Source organism: Streptopelia decaocto, assembly GCF_964273445.1.
Source record: "Streptopelia decaocto genome assembly, chromosome: 2".
In the NCBI taxonomy this organism is placed as follows: Eukaryota; Metazoa; Chordata; class Aves; order Columbiformes; family Columbidae; genus Streptopelia; species Streptopelia decaocto.
In genome coordinates, this window is record NC_138655.1 from 144,049,544 (window position 1) to 144,068,686 (window position 19,143).

Consider the following 19,143-nt stretch of genomic DNA (forward strand, 5'->3'; position numbering starts at 1 on the left):
GAAACTAACTGAAATGAATGAGCTGGAAGCAACAAAGTCTTCCTGAGCAAGATTGATTTTAAGGAAGAATAATTATAAGGTTTTAAAGCAAGCAGTAGCAACTACCATAAGGATCAGATGAAGAAAGGAAGGATTCAGCCAAGACTGAGAGGAAAAGTGCGTAAGGCAGCAGAGATGGAAAAGAAAGGAAAACGAATAATGTGAAGTCCAGCCATTACAGCATATAGGTTTTTGGCATATATGACTACCATTCACTGTTTCTAACCTTTCTTGACAGCATGTCGGAGGTCAAGAGCTTGCTGTACATTACAGGAGAAAGCTGGGTGGCTGGGAGGGTCCTTCAGTTCAGGAACAGTCAGGAAGGAGGTAGCTGCCAGTAGGGGCAGTTATAACAGGAACCCAGACAGTAGCTCTTTTTTTCCTTCCAGAATAAAACACCTTTTTCATCTGCCTTCTACTGATTTATGGAGTGTGGAAGGGAATAGTGGTAGGGGAACAGTTCTGCTTCTGTTCTGTGTGGAGACTTGGGGGAGTCTGCAATTAGCCCCATCAGTCACAAGAAGGACTGATCTAGCGTTTGCCCTTCATCATATAACTGGATGAGGTCTGTGTTAGAACAGTTTGTTTTAAAGGACTTAGGTTAACAGGACATTTTCTTACTAGGATTCCTTGCATCTCATCTCAAGGTTGGATATCTGTAGCTGTTTGATGTTTTCCGTGAATCAGTCTCTTCCATGAATTTGCCTAATAATTTTTGAAACTATTTATGCTGTTAATATCTGAAACATGAGAAATTAGTTTTGTATCTTTATACATTGTAAAAGGTTGAATGTTGTTTGCAGCTGTTGCGGATCATGTTTTGGCACTCCTAAAACCCTTGAATAGTCATTACAAATATTCAGCATCTTTACAGTATTCATAATTGATACATTTTTGTCATTTCCCCATTATCTTATTTAGACCTAGATGTCTTAGTACCTTCTTGTCATTCATACTATATCCTTTTAGCCTTTTCAGATCTCTTTTAGTGCTACTATATCCTCTTTTGAAAAGTGTAGGTAGTATTTGAAATGTAGGTGCAACAGGAATTTTTAAAGTGGCATCATTATGCTTTTTGTTTTGTTCTCTGTTCCCTTCTGATAATTCGTAATGCTATATTTTTTTTTCATCATTGCATGACAGTCTTTTTACTTCCTGTAGGGAATCTTAAGGATTAAAAAGAGACTTTCAAAGTAAGAATCAAAGGTGTGAATCCTTTTCTCACATATTTATTCAATTGTAGCACATGCTTGTTGTGAAAAGTTCATTCTGATAAGCACAGTAGCAGATTATTAAAGTGTAAGTCATGTGTCCTGGAATTGGCACTGTTCTCTTGAAGATTGTATGTACTGTGACTTTTTTTTCCACATCTAGGAGCTGTAGTTTGAAAGGGATTCTACTGCATCTTTGTTTTTATGTATGTTTTTGAGTTGTCAGACAATCACTTGTTTTAAGCTCAGGTTGCCGACTAGGTATGCTGAATTGTGTTGTCAGCTCTTTTTAGCTGCTTCTCTTCCTCATTTGTCTATGAAGTGTGTATCTTGTTAGTAGTAAATTTTAGCTAGTGTTTTCTGCTTTAAGACTTTCTGAAAGCTCTGAGTGATGCTTTGGAATACAATGTATGTGATGGTTTGGGTTAATGGTAGCTCCTGTGTGGTGCAGTTTTAAAGAAACAAAGGCAAAAGGTATCGCTTCAGGCAATCAAATCCACCCCAAGCCCTTCTCCAAAACCTACCCAACAGTTCCTTAAATTTGAAAGGGGCTTTCCTTAAAATGCAAAGCAGTGGTGGATCACAATTGCTGCTATTTCTTGTGCAGAAAAATGGAGCATAACTGGAACAAACATATAACTATAACCAAATAAAGACTGTCGAGAGTTGATGTGGGTGAAATGATTCTGCTCGGAAGGGTGGCAGACAGGGGTTGCACCGTGTCCCATGCACCTGAGCCAGAATTTGTCCAATAGCATAATGTAGATGATCCCGGCCATATTAACTTTGTGCGTTTTAGGTTTTTTTTTTCCTTGTAAAGCAGTAGTTTTGATTATAAGTATATTTTTGTATATTGTTAGCTCTCTGAAAAATGTTGAGAAGGTGTGGGTTTGTTTGTTTGTTTGTTTTTACATTACAGACTTGACCTGAAATGTTTTAAATAAAATATAAATTTTAAAAGTTTTTTCTGTGGAAATAACTTTGACTAGTTGTTCAAGTTTAGGGAGTAGTTAGAAGGCAAGGATTTTTTTAAATGACTTCTGAGTTAGTTTTGTAATATGCTAGTATCAATGAGAAAAGTTTAAATTTTCTTTGTTGTTAGTTCACTTTTTTGGAATCCCAATGTTCAGGAGAGCCTGGCAGTTAAAAATGGCTTATAACAGCTCTTTAGGAGCTGCCACTTGTGGGCAGAATAAAGAAGAGAAAAATAAAGCATAAGGACAGTCACCCTCTTGGAACACGAGCAGTTATTACAGTCAGACCTCAGAGGCTGATGCAAATAGAAAATTTGCTCACCGAAGTACGGCAGAGGTGTTTGTGACACTCTTGCCTGCAAAATCATTCACTTGATCGTTTTGTCAAACCAGGCGTGTAAGCTGAGGGTTTCGTTCATTAGTAGCATAAAAGAGTGAACTAGTAATTTGAAACTAAAATAATTTTGTAGTCATGAGGTCATTATCCTAAGTATGAATAGATGCATGGCGTAAGTGGAAGAGAGAGGTGAGCCATCTGCATGGCTGCCACCGCTCCGCAGCTGGGCGCAGGTGTTGGCTTGCTGTGGGAGCTGAGCTACAGGGACTCCTGGCTGCCCGGCAGAGGATGTCGGTGTGTTCTGGCACTTCATGGTCAGAGGTCCATATTCTCTAAAAACCCCAACCCTCGAAGAAAAGGAAGTTCCTGTGAGCACTTCTTTTAGTGTACCATTAGTTGAACGTTCCTTCTCTCCACACATTTGAGTTCTTCTTCAGCTGAGCTCCCTGAAGTCCAGGAGATGCTACTGTTTGTCTCAGTCCATCAGTGAAGCAAAAAAATATGCATGATTAAAATTAGCAAGGCAGCTTCAGTTTAAGTTTCTACACTTGTTGTGGACAACGAAATTAAAATCAGTCTTTTGTTGGGAAGACTGATTGTCGCTGGAAAGTATTTGACTTTATTTGTAATAGTAGCTTTAGAAAGCAGCTAGTTGGCATGTGCTGAAATCTTCTTATACTTGACATCTAAAAGCTAACAAACACTGACAAAAGAAATATAAGTAAAAAATTATAGTGGATAGAAATAAATCCATTTTACAATTTGAGCTACTGTGAATGATCAGAGCTCTAATACAAGAAAGATGTATTCAGGTATATTATTGTTCACTGAAATTCCTGTCTATACATATATTCTTTTGTGTGTCTGTTAAACATGATCTTAACATGAAGCCCTTTTTCTCCTAACTCAAAAGCTTTCTCAAAGTTGATGAATACCATACATAATGGTAAGTTACATTAGAATGGTTTTCAGAGGTTCGTTTATCACAAAGGGTAGCCTTTTGTGGAAACGCCTGATTGAAGGTCTGCATATTCTATGGATTGGGTGAAATACAGGTCTGCAGTGAGTCAATTGTTCAGTACTTGAGTGAAAACTTTGTAGATTGTCTGCAGGAGCCTGATAGGTCAATAGTTCCTCAGTTCTCTTTTTATGATCTTTTTGTATGTGTGCAGTAAAATGATAACAGTTTTATTCCAGTTCTGAGATTCTTTTCTTTAATTTTGTGAATAGTGTTTCTAGTTGTTCTTCTGTGCTCCATTCATAGGTGTGTTATAGTAGTGTCTACTTCAGGCATTCTCCCACTTGCCTTCCTGACTACTTAAATTACTACAAGTAATGCATCTGAAGGTAGCCGTGTTTTGTCCATTCTTTGTTCTGACAGCCCGATGCTGCCCATTTGTGTCACTGATAACAGGACTATCACTTTCAGAGGGAGCAATATTGAATCTTTAATGTATCTAATTGCCGTTTCCCTTTGGTATTCAGTATTGGCTTTGTACCCCTAGTTCTGTACTCACTCATAGCCAGTGGAAATGAAATGTATCTTATTAAATTAGAACTTGGTTTACTTTTTCAAGACTTTTGTTCATACATAGGAAACAGTCATAGCTATATTCACAAGTTACTGAAGGATTTAAGAGGCCATATTTACAGTTAAAGCCCATCATAAGGCTGGTTTTGAAGAATATAAAGCTTATTTCTCAATGTTCTATTTAATTGGTGTCAGGCAATCTGTTAATAAAAATGGGAATTTTTTAATCCATTGGTGTCAGCCAAATAAAGTAATTTTCTTAATGATGTACATGTATGTTGGAAGAGCAGTGTTGTATGCATTGCAAATTGTATTGACTTGGAGTTCAGCATATGAAAAATAATTTAAATGTTTAAACTTTGCATGGTGAAGTTCTTGACATTTTAACTTTGCAATCATTAAGGTTTTGTAGGACTTTGCTTTTCACACTGTCAGAGAGATGAATTACATCTGTTAGGCAGAGTTTTATAGTGGTGGGTCTCTTAAATAATATTTTTTTTTTTTAATTATGAATTTAAATTTATATTTCATAGTCTACATGCAGTGAGAAATACTGAAATTTCTCTAGATTTGCTTTGCTTTAGTAAAATAGGTTTAGCTTTTTTCCTTTTGATATAGGGTTTCCCTCTCACTCTCCCAGGTGTACAGTGCTCTGAACCAGCTTTGAGATGAAGGAAAGCAAGCTCACCATTTTTCTGAACAAAAATAAAACATCTGAAGGGTATCTGACAAAGTGTGCTGAATTTGGACTTGGTGAGTTTCTGCTGTTTTATAAGCAGAGCCTTTTTGCTGTTTAATGTTGAAGACGGATAGGTTCACAATAGTGCAGAATAGAATTTGGTGGAAGCCCATTTGTGATGACTTCTTTCCACATTGTGCCTTTTTTTTAAAAAAAAACTGGTGGTGTATTCCTTCCTAGAAATTGGAAGGGCATAGGGAGTACTACTTACTTAATGGTGTATGTTTTTCTTTCTTGTCAAGCAATAATAATGCTTTATATTGTAGGGAAGCATAATGTTACGTACATGTATGTTTTGGAACATTGTTTGGACAGGATTTATCATCTAGTCTGCCTGTGTTTCTTGTTTGGTGTCTTTTTTTTTTTTTTTTTCCCTTCGTGGAGGGGGCGGTGGTGTGTGTTTTATCTACCTTCCCATGTTTCTCTAAGTAAGATTTTTGAAAGTTGGTTACCTCTCCCCCTGCCCCCCTCCCTTGCAGGTTTTTTTCCATACTCTTGTTTTGTCAGAGGCCTATAGATGGGTGAAATCAATGAGGGTAGGTAGAAATTTTGATAAGATGAACAACAAGGAAAGATCTTGCCCTAGGTGTACAGGATGAAAAGAAAGTATTTGACCTTGAGATAAATATTTAAATATAGAGATAACTATTTAAATATAGGAAATAGTTTACTCCAACATCATGTTCAGATTATGAGTCAGATAAAGAGTGATTGTCTGTAAGAGCTTTGACTGAGACAGTGTATCAGGAGCTTGTTTTTCCATTGCACTGAGTTTAAGTTGGCTGCACATCAGCAAGAAATTACCAAAAAGAAAAAAGAAACGGAGTTTTGGTTTGAGCGGAGACGAATACAAGTTTGAAGCAGAGAGGTTCATTTGATAGTTATGTTAGTTAAAAAGGTGGTGGTTGAAGCCTGTCAGTTGAATTTAATGCTGACAGTGTAAAGGAGGAAAGACGATAGCTAAAGACTTGAACACGTTTGAAAGAATCAGTTAAAAAACAGACTAGAACTTGGAGTGGTGCAGGCTGTATCTTCCCATGAAGATTCCTGTCTTAGTAGAGAGAGTCAAGATGCTTCCAGGTGGAACAGGCACACTGCAGTTTTGCCAGTAAGAGACTTAGTACTCAGTGCTTTGTTTCTCAGCTTAATGGTCAACTTACTATGTTTTTCATGCTTTATAAAAAACTTGTTTAAAAAAACCTGAAAAATTGCAGTTTATCGATGTAAAGTTTTCACTGCTATTCGCTGTTATAACTTTGTGCTTTGTCCTTCTCGGTCTTACTCTGGACCTTACAGTCAAACTTTTTTGACTTGACCTTGAAGTCTCATCTCCTCTGCAGCATTTTTATGGGCTTACCACTGGAAAGCAGGAGAGGGGGTACAGGGATTCATATCTGTTGAGGATTTTAGTGCAGACTTTAAAAAAAAAAAGACTGTGGGGAGTGATGACCTGAGTGCTGTATTTTATGTTAGAGTTAGCTGTAAATTGTAATAGTTTGGGTTGTAGCCTTTCTGTGGCTCCTATTCTTACTTTTTCTGTCTTCTGTTTCTTACTCCTGTTCCTTTTTTCAGGTCTCTGTTTATGCTGGTTCTGTTCTACGCTAAGGCAACATAAACTAGTCAGAATCTACTGACCATGAATGAGTTAAAATTTTTAATTCAGCCCAACTTGAGCAGACTTCTGCAGTGTTGCTAAAAAGGCATCTGCCTGCCTTGAAGCATGGGGAGAATAGCACCTGGCTAAACCATACGAATTTTAAAAAGGAAGAACAAGGGAAGGACAAATTACAAAGTCATCCTGAAATAGTTTCATTATGCCAATTTCTTTCGGAGTATTGAATAATGGAGTGTTATTGTTCAGTTGTCAAATATTACAACCTTAAGTGTTTACTACCTGTCCATGAGTTTCCAGAATGCCACTTTAAAGCTTTAGTTGTCGCTAATGACGGCTATGTGTAGTCTTTCAGCAGTTCGGGCGACAGCTGTTCCTCCCCACCAGAAGTAGCTAGTCACCACAGAATTGCCATTGTTATTTGTTAGCCCCCCTAATAGCCCTCTTTTTGGAAACTCTGGCTTAATCAAGCGTCCTGCAGCATCTTTTCAAACACACCAACTTCAGATCACTGGAATCCAAAAGAGAGAAAACTTGAAGTAGAAACTCCTTTAAAAGACTATATTATGTTACCAATGAAGAGGAATCTCGTACTTCCAGTGTCTCACCATTTCAGCACCAAGATAGATTGCTGTCAGAATGGTTTGAAACTATGGTAGGTTTTCAGAGATCTTAAGCAAACACATTTCAGTTCTCCTTGGAAATCATTAAGAAGCGTAGATCACAAGTGTCATGTTCCTACTCAGGAATGCTTGTTTAGTGAGCCTAGAACTACTTTGTTGTAGTACGTCATATTTAAGTAATTTAGGCTTGTATGTCTTGGCTCACCATGACAAAAGCAAACATCTAAATAAAAGTTAAGATCTACTTGTCAATTGTTCTTCCATATCTGTCTAACTTTTTCTTCTTGCAAGGATCTTTCTGTGCTGTGACACACTTGAACTACAGGTCTTTCCTGTAGTGCTGAGCATATGTCTCTCAGATACGATCATGGAGCTCTTTATCTTATTGCTCTTATTATAGAAGAATACTTCAAAATTTGTTGAATCAGACTAGAATAAATATGAAATTCTTAACTTGTCATATTTCATAAAGCTGAATTAATTATATATGTGAACCTTAAACAGGCAATTGCAAAGCATCTCGAAGATTTATTGTGGGAAATTGGAACATCTGAAAGAAACAAATGAAAGGAGGTTTGTCCCTGTGTCATCTCTATCTTCCACTCCCACCCCCAAAAAAAGTTTAACTGAGATATAATCATGGGATGTGGTATGAAAAGTTACAACTGTTCAGAAAGGATTGGAAGAAATTCTTTGGGGCAGGGTTCAAAGCAGATTTAAGGCAATAATTACAGAGGCCATTCCTCAAGCTCACAACCAATAAGTTATAGATTTCGAGAGGCTGGAAGATTTGTCTGTGCAGCTGCTATTGGTCACTGTGCTGTTGGTCGCTGTTGTAGATGGATGTACTGGGCTAGAAAAACGATGCCATTCTCCCTGTGTTCCTAGTCCAGTGTCTTATTCATCTGTCTCCTCATATCATGTTCAGACCTGTCCTCTCAGAGAACAAATTCACCTTGGCTAGGCTATGAAAGATGTGGGTTTGAGCCCTTCTGCAGTGGAGGGCTGTAGTGCAAGACCTGTAGGAGCTTGGATTAATTCCAAGTAGGAGTAGGTACACTCTGACAGTGGTTTAGGCAGTTTTGAAATCTTGTACTTAAAAATCTACCTGTGGAAACAACAGTTTAATTGCAGAATGTATACTGACTCATGTTGTTTCCTATTAGATGGTGGATGTATTCCTCACTGTTCCAGTGTACTGAAGAAGGAGTCCTGTAACACTGCTGACCTGTGGTCATTAATAAATGTGGGACCAAGTATAAAATAATGCTGTTTCCTGTAGCAGGTGGGGATTAGCTGAACACAGGTGTAGACTGTTTCGGTAGCCACATGGATCAGCTCTGGTCCTGCACCTGCCACCCCGCTACTGAATACATTTGTGAATGACTGTGGATAGCTGTACAGTGAGGATCGTGAACATAGGAATGGAAGTGGGCAGTAGAGATTGACTAAAGATCTTTTGCTAGCTGAGCTGTCAGGGATTTGGGGTTAATTTTAATGGAGTTTGATAGCAGACTTCAGATGACCCTGTTCTTAGATCACTGATTTATCATATACGTGACATTGCCATGAAGAGTTGCGTTCCTCAGTTTTGTGAAGGTACTTGTGAAGCATTTTGATTTCTGAATATAAATCCAATCTGTGGAGTATTTTCAAAGGGAATAATTACAGCAGTCTGCCTTCTGTCAATAGCTATGAAACTAGAATAGTTGTTCCATTTCGAAAGCATGTAGGCCTGTATTTTGTATCTTCCTTCCCCCCCTCCACCACCAGCGGTCTTTGTTCTTTGGCTACTTTGAGTCTGGGATCGTTTTTTCCTTCTGCCTCCTAACAGAGGGGAGACAGGATGCCGTTCATACAAGGAGGGTATTGACTGTTAATCTGCGACAGAGGCTTCTGTGCCTCCCATCAGAAAAGGACCCCCAGGCACTGAAAGGAACGGAAGTTCTGGCTTGTTATCAGCCTGCAAACCCGTAACTATGGCTTCTTTGCACTTCTAGAACTGTTACTGCAGAATCTTCTAGAAACCTATCTGAAAGTGAACTCTACCACTTTGCTGTCATCAGCAGGAAAACAACTTGATTATTTTGATTCTTAGATTTCAAATTTCTTCATGAAAGAAACAGGCTGGGCTTAGCATCCAAACTATAGTTTCATTGTCTTGAATCAAGTAAAATGAAATATTGTTGCTAGGTTAACAGTTTCAAACACAATTTTATTTCTGCTCTTTTTAGACAACTCTGTCACAATAACCGGTGTTTACTTGCTTGTGTTTAGCATTAGATTCACTTTAACTCATGTTGGTACTACAAAATAAGCAAGAGTGGGAAATTTCTTCCACTATTAACATTCTGCTGGAACAGAAATGTTCTTTCTTGCTTAACTAAACCTAATCAATGTTTCTACCTGTTTGGTTACCAATTAATGGACTGCTTCATTTGAAGTCAGTTTTGTATTTTGTTCTAGATAAAACGTCGTCTTGGTTTTTGGGGAGGCTTTTTGAGATCACAGGAAGTAAAGGTACTGAAGATGTGTATATAGCTTCATGTTTTCTAAAGAAGTTCTTTTTCTTATAACTCAAAATTTCCTGGCCCATGTCTGTCTGTCCTCCTCCAGGTAGAAAGTTTCTGTAGTTCTGCACAACTTTTGTGGGGTTGCAGGTTTACATTTAAAAAACCTCAACTCTTTGACCAGATTCTGCTTATTCCTTAAATTTTAGCAAAGTGCTGGGATCAGCAACCTTTGACAAATATCTCAAGTAATGTCCTCTTTTCACAATTGTTGCAAGAGTTCAAAGTTACTGACTTTTTTTAAAAAAATACATCTGTATGGTAGGGAGAATATTTTCTGGCTTCCTAAGGAAGGAGTCTACATGTTGCTTCTCTTGATTTTGGCCCACAGGCTTTGAGCCTGTTCTCCAATTTTGAGCAAACTTGATAAAGGAGTGTAAAATATCTAAGTTCCTGTAATAGGGATGGACAGTCTGTTTTTGTCTCTTGCTGGACTAGGCAATCTCCAGCATAGGAAGGGAATGTGAGGGAGCTGAATAATGTAGGGCGCTGTAGCACTAGAAAATAGAAACTGTGGATTTTGTGGCTAGGTACAGAAATTGTGGTGGGAAAGCTTGATGTCATCTATGAGATGCAACACTGTTGAAACTCAGAATTTAATGTTTTGTTAATTCTTCTGCTCATTGAACTACTTACTTTTGAGATTTTGAATAAAATCGCTAAAGTTGTTCTGCGTGCTTGGTGTATGTTGCTGTATAGCTAGTTCTGACTTACGGCTATTTTGTTTTTCACTATTCTTCAAGTTCTTTTATTTCCTCTATTATCTGTTTCATTGTTGATTGTCACCAAAAAGAATGCATTTTTTTCCAGCCTGCATAATCTGATGCGTTCCCTGCTCTATAGTACTACTGTTCTGTGCTAAGCAGGCAGTTAGTTGTTGTTCAGAGATGCCTTTTTTAAACTGGCCCTTTTGTTAAGCCTTTCACTCCAGCAGCAGGGGCTTTATGTGCATTTTGTCTGCCAGAACCAGAAGCCGCATTCTGCAGCTGTGTTAGCGGCATTAAGCACAGTCAGGCTTTACCTGACCAGTATTACATGGCCATTTGCACCTGCAGCTGAAGAACTGTGTCTTGTTGAAAATGCTGAAGTTGTGTTTAACCACGCTGTTCATGCCTCCGGCAAATTACAAATTGCCATTCATGACAAGCTAGAGCTATTTGGCTTTTCAGTAATGTGGGAAGGACTTCAGGGTGGTTTGTTTGTTTTAAACATTAATGTGGTTTATAGTGATTTGTTCAGGCTTTTGTTGTTATTCCTTCCTGATCCAGAAAGTGATTTATCTCTCCTAAAATCCCAAAAGGACAACTTGATATGTTTGAGACATTTTAAGTATGGACTTTCTTGGTGTTCTAATATGATGTGCATATAATTTTTATACAGGTATCTTTGAAATGGTGTGAAAAGCAAAGATTTATTTGTATGTTCAGCATACAGTTCTTATTTGAGTGCTTGCATTGAGTAATATCTTGGTTGCATGACTAGTTCCAGAAGGTGCGTGTATTTTATGTATTAAGTAAGGTATTGCTAAATGGAAATACTTAGCCCAGAGTGGGCAGATAGGTCATATTTGTCCAGTATTTCACAACAGCAACAAATAGTGAGTGTTGTTAGTACTACTACTGCAACTACTATTTCTAGCAGCAAATAATAACTTACCTCATTCCACTGGCAAACTGGTTTACCACTTGTCTTTATTTTGAAGTAGTTTTTTTGGCCTTGATTTTATAACTATTTGCGTGTATTCCAGAACTTTATTTTTAAGAGGAAGAATAAACCTTATCATTAAAATAGAAGCAGCAGCAACTCTGCAGTTATTGAATATGTAAGATATTGAAAAATTAAGAAAAAAAATCTACAATAGCTTTACAATTTTGGGGTTCTTTTACCTTTCTGGCAAAATATTTCTTTTTTTACTATTTTACTCTCACAAAAATTTTGTTTTCTCCACTCGTTATCATTGACATTTTATGAGAGTGATAGCATTTGTGGTGACAAGCTCTTATGATTTGATGATAAGTGTTGTGATATTTCATTATTTTTACCCTTAAAATGCACGGTTCCTGGAGCCAGATACTTGCATGAGAATCTCATCTTTTTCAAGGTTTTTTTGTATGTTTAGTTGTTTTACTGTATTCAAAATACAAAGGATCAAAAATCTCATCCATTTATTAATTCAAAATCTCCAGTTGAAAGCATATTTAAAAAAAATCATGTCAGGACCTGCAGTATGTTTCAGGTTTTTTGGTTGTAATTAGATTTCATTTAAGAATATGTTCAGTAGCAAGGCTGTTTGTTAATGGTGTTCATTTTGGTGATGTGTAGGGATAAACCTAGAGCAGGATCCGTAGAATTTACTGTCTAGTTAGACAAGGCAGCTATAATTGGAGAAGGGTCATCACAAAGTGAACACTTTAAGGATCTCAACGGCTAAGTAGTCCCATAACTGTAGATTTTTGGGATGGTGACCAAAAAAATGGAGCGGGAGATGGCTGAGGAAGTTGCACTAAATGGGAAAAAATACGAAGGTTAGCAGAAAAGCAGAGCTGCTGTGATGGAGAGATGGGGGAGATGTTAAGGAGTCACTACTCTCGGTTAGCAGGAAAGCCATGTTGTCAGAATGTGTCTTCAGCTGTTTTTTTCATACCTTTCTCTACTGGATCTGGCTGTTTTTCTCTCCCATTTTTCTTGGCAGTTAATAGAGGCAGGGAATTTAAGATGCATCGGTGTTTTCATATTGTGTGTGAGTTCGGATGACGTTAGTTTCCCCTGACTGCCTATGCTCAGAGGGGTTGCTGGGTGGCGAGTGGTGTTTTAACATTGCGTATCTTATTACTGTCACTGCCTTCTTCAAATCATTATTTGTATGATTGACAAACTAGCTCCACCTTTGCCTTCTAACTGGCATTTCAGTTCTGTTGCTTTTTTTGATCTAACCATGTTCATTCTACTTCTGTTTACTTCCTGTGGCACTCTTCCTCTAACTGCAGTTCAGTGCTACCATGCTTGATATTCCTTGGCCAGCTGACAGCTCACTTATCTAATGCACGTGGAGCCTAACAGTTTCATAGACAGGTACTACTTCTTGTCCTGGGCTTCTGGTCAATAGGGTTTTTTCCCAACCTATATAATGAACTTTCCCCTGCATGTAGACAAACAGAAGTAATGGCTTCACAGAGGGGTATGAACTCTTCCTATTTAAATTGCTAACGTACCAGTCTGACTAACGTTAACATGTTTAGTCATTTCTGCTAGAACAGCCAACAAGTAAATGTTAGTCAAGCATTCTTAGATCGTGGATGGAGTTTTAGTTTGTGAATAAATGAAATACTACCAGTTCTACCAGCAAATCTGAGTACTGGGTCCTCAGACCTGCTGTCAGTGTTTTTCTGAAAATACACAAGCAATCCTTACTTGCCAAAATTATAAAGTTAAAAAGTATTTTTCTATTTTTATTGTATATGTTCAGTTACATAGCCCAATACTTCATTCTTTATCTACTTTAACTTTTACAGTAATTCATTGGAAGAGCAAACCCTGATAGCAGACTCAGTCAAAGGCAGGCATTTTAGCCAAATATTCTGCTACTGTTAATATTTGAGCAGTTTGTAATGCACATAAATATTTGCTTTATCACATATGTCTTACAAAAACTTTAAACTGAATCAGTCTGTGTTCCCTGAACTATAGAATGTCAAGTGATGAGAGCGCTTTTATTAGTCGGCATGGTTAGAATTTCAACACAGGAACTTTCTGCATTAAGTGGTCTTATTTGTCTTGATTAATTTTCTACTGCATATTTACATGGTTACTAGAAAACAGAGGGAGGGGGAGAGAGAGAGATGCATGTAATCATTTTTGTAATTTTTTTCAGGTATTTTTAGCAGCAATGATGTAGCAGTATCATTTCCAAATGCAGTATCTGGCTCAGGATCTAGCACTCCCGTTTCCAGTTCTCATTTACCTCAGCAGGCTTCAGGCCACTTGCAGCAAGTGGGAGCTCTATCACCTTCAACTGCGCCTTCTATAACTACTGTTGTTGCTGCAACTCAGGTAAACTATCACAAGAGTTTAAGATAGCAAACCATGTTATTGACCTGGTTATTTTCAATGTTAAAAGAAACAATAATTTGTTTAGAAAATAGGTTAATAAGCATTGTATTTGTTGCGAAAATGTTACAGTGGCTGGAAGGTCCCCATAATGTTACATAGTCCTGTCTTTGGAGAGCACATAGATTTTTTTAAAATGGTCTGTGGAAGTGTGTAGTAATAACAACTATATTATGATTAGTAGCATAAATGCTGGTTACAATTTATCAGTGCTCTAACCAACTTCTGTTATCAGAACAATGTTTTAAGAAAGGATTTAAAAGAGGAAAACATGTAAAGTTTTGCATGTCTCAGGTGAAAGTGCTGATATCAGTTAAAGAACAGAGAGGTTTATTTGGGAAATTTGACAAACTAAGGCTAGCTCTGGAAAAGAGGTGGCCGACATCTAGGTGACAAATGAAAGTTGACATTTATGCTACAGGTTTGCATTTGAAAGGTCATACAACTGAAGATACATAGTTCATGTTTGATCGTGAAGTGATAAGGAGGCACTTGAGGAGTGCAGAAAGGTGACGTGCTTGAAGTAATGAACCAGAAAAAATAACTTTATGGTAGTATTTTGTATGAATTTAAGTTGGGCAAGATGGCATTTATCAAGGGAAGAGAATACAAAGGTATAGTTGCAGAGAGCCACCACGATTAGAGTATAAGTGTGAAGAAATACTGTATTGGACATGATGTTTTTATACTTTGTATTTCTTGTCTTTTAAATTTTCTGATGGGAATCTGTTTTACAATGACTGTATCAAATATATCATTTTTGTGTGCATATAAGACATCAACTTTTAATTTATATAGTCTACTGTGATTTAAGATAGTGGATGTAAAACTGAAGAATTACAATCAAGTCTAATGCGTAAATACTTAGTGCATGGTGTGTCCGTGCTCATGCATTTGTATAGTACATGTATAGCAGAAATATTCTGTGTAAGCCTGACACAGAATACATTTCAGTATCAAATAACCCTTTGTTGTTATAGGTGGCTTTTCATATTTTTAGGTAATTCTTCTGGACTGGTTTCCTAAAGAAATAAGGCTTGTGTTATGTTAGTGGGACTTCTGTCTTTTAACTTTAGAACCTGTTGACCAGTTTCACAAAAAATTGGGTGACATCTCTGTTACACAAATTGATAGAAAGTATTTTAAAGAAATGAATTAAAAATACGATGCTTTGAGAAAGAGACAATATAGCTTTTGTGAGGGGAAATCACAACCAGTTTGCGTTAGTGTTGTTTTTTTTCTTTAAATTTCCAAAGAGTATTCCACAACCTAACTCACTGAAGACACTTAAATTGAGCAGTCTGGAGATAAGGGGAGAGGTTGTGTCATAGTTTGGCAGCAGATTAAATTATTTAAAAAAACCCTAAACAAGTAGATGCTCAGTTTTCACGATGGAGAGGTTTACCATCAGAGTTTTAGAATGATCAGCGTTATGGCCTATTGTACAGCTCAACATATTCAGAAATGATCTAGGAAAAGAAGGAGAAACAGAAGTCAAGTTTACTGGTTACACTACGTTATGCAGTGAGCTATTATGAAAAACAGTTGTCACAAACTGCTGAGATCAGACCTCACTGGCCTATGTTGGCAAGGTGGTAAGAGGGCAAATGTTATTCATGTTAAAGGGAAAAGGCAGTTTCTATTCAAAAGAGATACAGTATGTATCAAAAGAGGTATAGGAAGGTCCATGGTAGTGAACAATGGCAAGGAACAGCATCTTTATAAGGAATGAGTAAATTGCGTAGGACTCTTGGCCTGAGAAAAGGACACTGAGAAAGTTCTGTAAAATCACAAATGACATGGAAAAGTTAAATAAGCAAGACCTGTGCGATACCATTTCTGTTAGTTAAACTTTGTCAGAGGATAAACAGATTCAAAAAGCAATGGAACAGAGCCCATATTTAACAGACAGGAACAGAAATACAATAATATATTTTTCTTCACGTTGTCACAAAAAGGTGAAGTATACCCTAGGAGGTGCACACTTTGCTCTTAGTGTTTAGCTGAGCTGGAGAGCCCCCCCACAGCTTACGTGTTTAAAACGCCTGCCATTCCTTTGACTCTGTTTTTTGGAAGATGTGTTGGGTTTTTTTTTTGTTGTGTGGTGTTTCTCCCCACCCTCCCTTCCAAGGAGCCATGTATCTTACCTCAATACCTACCTTGTTTTCAAGTGGTCATAGATTTACTTGTCAGGATCTTATTCACAGGTACTACCATTTAAAGGGTCTTTTGGTTCTGAACTACAAAGGGAGGTTCAAATGGTTGAGAAGTTTTTGTTGACAGCCTTAGGAGGGAACTCCTGTGTTTGCACAGAGAATTAACCAAGTCCTGTGCTGCTTCAGTGATTTTAGGACTACATTTTGGTAACTAGTGTCTGCCAGTTGGAAACTGGTAAAGGCATAGTCTTCATTTTTTCTTATATCAATGGTGTCAATGTATGAATTTGAACTTGGTCCTCCCATCATCTGAACCGTTATACAGGCATTGATATTTCAGCCAAACACCATGCCTCAGATAAGCTGTGTAGCATGACGTGTCTCTTAAGTTATGCTCTCCAGCCAAGGGACCTATATTTATTGTCCCAATCTTTTTTCCCTTTCGTATTGCCTGTCTTCACCGTTTGCGGTTAGACTGGCACTTTTCATTTATGTCTGGTGTCCAGTAACATCCAAGAGGTAGGCAATGGAAATTTCCAGTTGAGGCTAAATTGCTTTAACTGTCACTTTCCTGGGTTTTTTACCCTGCCGATTTATCAGTTTTGAGAGAAACTTCCTACAAAGAAACTGAGGTGGCAAGAGGTGGTCAGTTGGCTTTAAGGTCCATGGACACAGCTCTTCCTCTTTCGTGGGGAAAATTAGCTTGCAGAGGACTTCCTAGCGTGGAGGAGAATGAAGATGGATGTGTGTTGTGAATTTTCTCCCAACTTTTAAAAATTGAAAATAACAAGCAGGTCTGCCTCCTGGAAGTGTCTTTGGTTCACACTAAATCATGGCAACCACCTGTAACGGGCCTTTATTTTTCCTGGACTCCAGGTTGCTGTTTGAGTTTCAGTTCATGAGCTCTTTTTTAGTGTTTGAAGAGCTGCAGTCAAGAGAACCTATTTTACTATGTAGCTGTTTTCCAGTTTAAGAGAACCTTCACCACCACCCCCCCCCCCCCCCCCCCGCCTTTTTTTTTTCCCCATGCAGTTATCATAAAAAACTGATTATATTTCAAGGGTTATGGTTTACCTATTTAGTTCTGCAAAGTTTCATCAGAGTGCTGTGTATGCTTACTGGGCTCTTGTGGATGTATTCTGAGTGTTTACCCACCTCTTGACTATGAAAGTCTTCAAATAATGGTCTCCTAATGTATTTTTTTATGTAGTGCTCTAATTAAAATAAAATCAGGCAAGATCCTAGGTGTACATGCGATGTTTAGAAGTTAGGTAGGCTTGTGCCTCGATAGCATATAAAAAGTAGTAAGTACAAAAGTGGGTTTTATTTAAACTGTTAGTTAAGAGACCAAGTATATGCCCAGACCTTGGTTGCTCAGCTATTTGGTCAGGATAGCAGATGTGCAATTGGAATAGCACTAGCAACTAGAATAGCCTCCAAGGTGTGCTGCTAAGGTGCACTCGTCCACAATTTTGGTTGTTAAATTTTCTTAGATCTCTGTTGGTCATTTGTAATTATTATTTTGGGGACATCATAAACTTGTATTTTTTTTTGGTCTTTTTTTAAATTCTGTTTTTAAGCGAGGGTATTAAGAAATTCTAAAGAGTTGGTCTTGGGGAAAAAAAAAACAATCCATAAAATTAGTCTCCAAATTGACTGAACTTTTCTGATTAGGAGGTTATGGTAGACCTCTGACACAGAAAAAATTGTTCATAGTATTCAGAGAACTTGCAAGCAATTGAAAGCAACTGTCGTGAGAATATCAGGCAATACTACTGTGCCTTTTTTTTTTTTTTTTAATAACTGTTATGCCTATATAAAACTTAAGTGGTTAAAACACCAAGTGCTGCTTTTTCCTTCAGCAACTAAACAACACTTATTTTAAAGCTTTTAAAAAAAAAATCAACTTGAAAATCCTGGATTTTGATTCTTTCATTCTATTGCCTAGTCTGATAGTTCCCATAGTGTGTTTTTTGTTTGAAGAAAAAAACCACAGTATGGGACTTATCGCGATCACCTTTTCTTTTGTGTATCATTTTCTTTGCCCTCATGCCACTCTTAATTTTTATTTCAATCTAATAAATCCAGAAGAGATTATTAGCTTGTGTTCCATGCTGTGCCATAACTGAATTGAAATGCTGGTGTTCCTCACCAGGTGGGAATCAGTGGCCTAGTAAAAATGCCACTTGCTGAAAATGTTTTTGTTTTTTTTTTTTTTCATCCTGTCTTCTTTTTTATACGTCTTGGGCATAGCCTCCAATACACTACAGTGCTTCATTCAGTTAGGCTTTATTAGGATAACAATGCATTTAACAATTGCAAGAATACAGGAAAAAAGGGATACAGGAGAGAAGTATAGCCCACACAAATATTTGCTCTTGTTTTGATGTGTTTGTCGGTACTTCCTGTTTTGCATGGAACAGCAAATTACTGTATCCCAAACTACTGTCTTTTCTCTGGGAAGCGTGTCTTCAACTTTTGCATGAATAGTAATGTGTGCTCCGTTGTTGAGAAAAGTCTCTTTCTTGCATTTGGATTTTGAATATTGTCTTAACTTTTTCTGTGTTAATCCACGTTACAAATTGTAACACTCTGAGGTCCTATGCTCAGTTTTTATCTCTAAGATTTCCTTGTGTTTTATAATTATAAAAAAAAAATGTTTGTCAGCCTGTTTTGTTCTGTAACAGTTTGCTGTATTGCTCTTTCTGATTAGTTCTTCTTAGTGAATAATGTATATTCATAAAAAGCGCAGTGACCTGGATGCCTCAGTATCTTTTGGTATCATACAGCAGGATTTTTTTTTCTACTTATCAGGAAATGGTGGTTGTTAAATTTAAAAATGATTTTTTTTAAAAAAATTGATTTAGTAGATTTAATGTTTTATAATGAAAAGTTTGCTGCATGGGTGAAGATTGAAATTGGTTGAGCTCTCTGTTCTTTTTGATGACTTAAATGAGTGAAATTACCCAACTAGTGCTCTGTGGCCGTCTGCTCTGCAGTGTCAGTCTGCAGAAATAGAAGTAGATGTTTTTGACTGGGTTTTCTTCCAGTCCTTGGTTATTAAAACCATTTCTCTGCCTGTATTCCTTTCAAGAAAAAAAATCATTTAAGTATGTTGTCATCTCATTTCAATAGTATTTTTAGTGGCAGTGGAAATGGCATATAGTGGTTTCTTTAAGACACACAGCCTTTTAAATTTTAATTTTTTAAAATTTTTTATTTGTAGCTCATCAGCTCTTTGGTG

General features: G+C 37.3%; 1 protein-coding gene across 8 annotated transcripts in view; it reads left to right on the plus strand.

Annotated features, from left to right (window-relative positions):
- MLLT10 (MLLT10 histone lysine methyltransferase DOT1L cofactor) overlaps positions 1-19,143 on the plus strand; it is a 141,874-nt gene that overhangs the window by 90,700 nt on the left and 32,031 nt on the right. For all 8 annotated transcript variants that reach the window (XM_082044865.1, XM_082044864.1, XM_082044866.1 and 5 more), the window contains one exon: positions 13,508-13,686. In XM_082044865.1, coding sequence (XP_081900991.1) covers positions 13,508-13,686 — 179 coding nt within the window. The remainder of the gene's footprint in view (positions 1-13,507; positions 13,687-19,143) is intronic.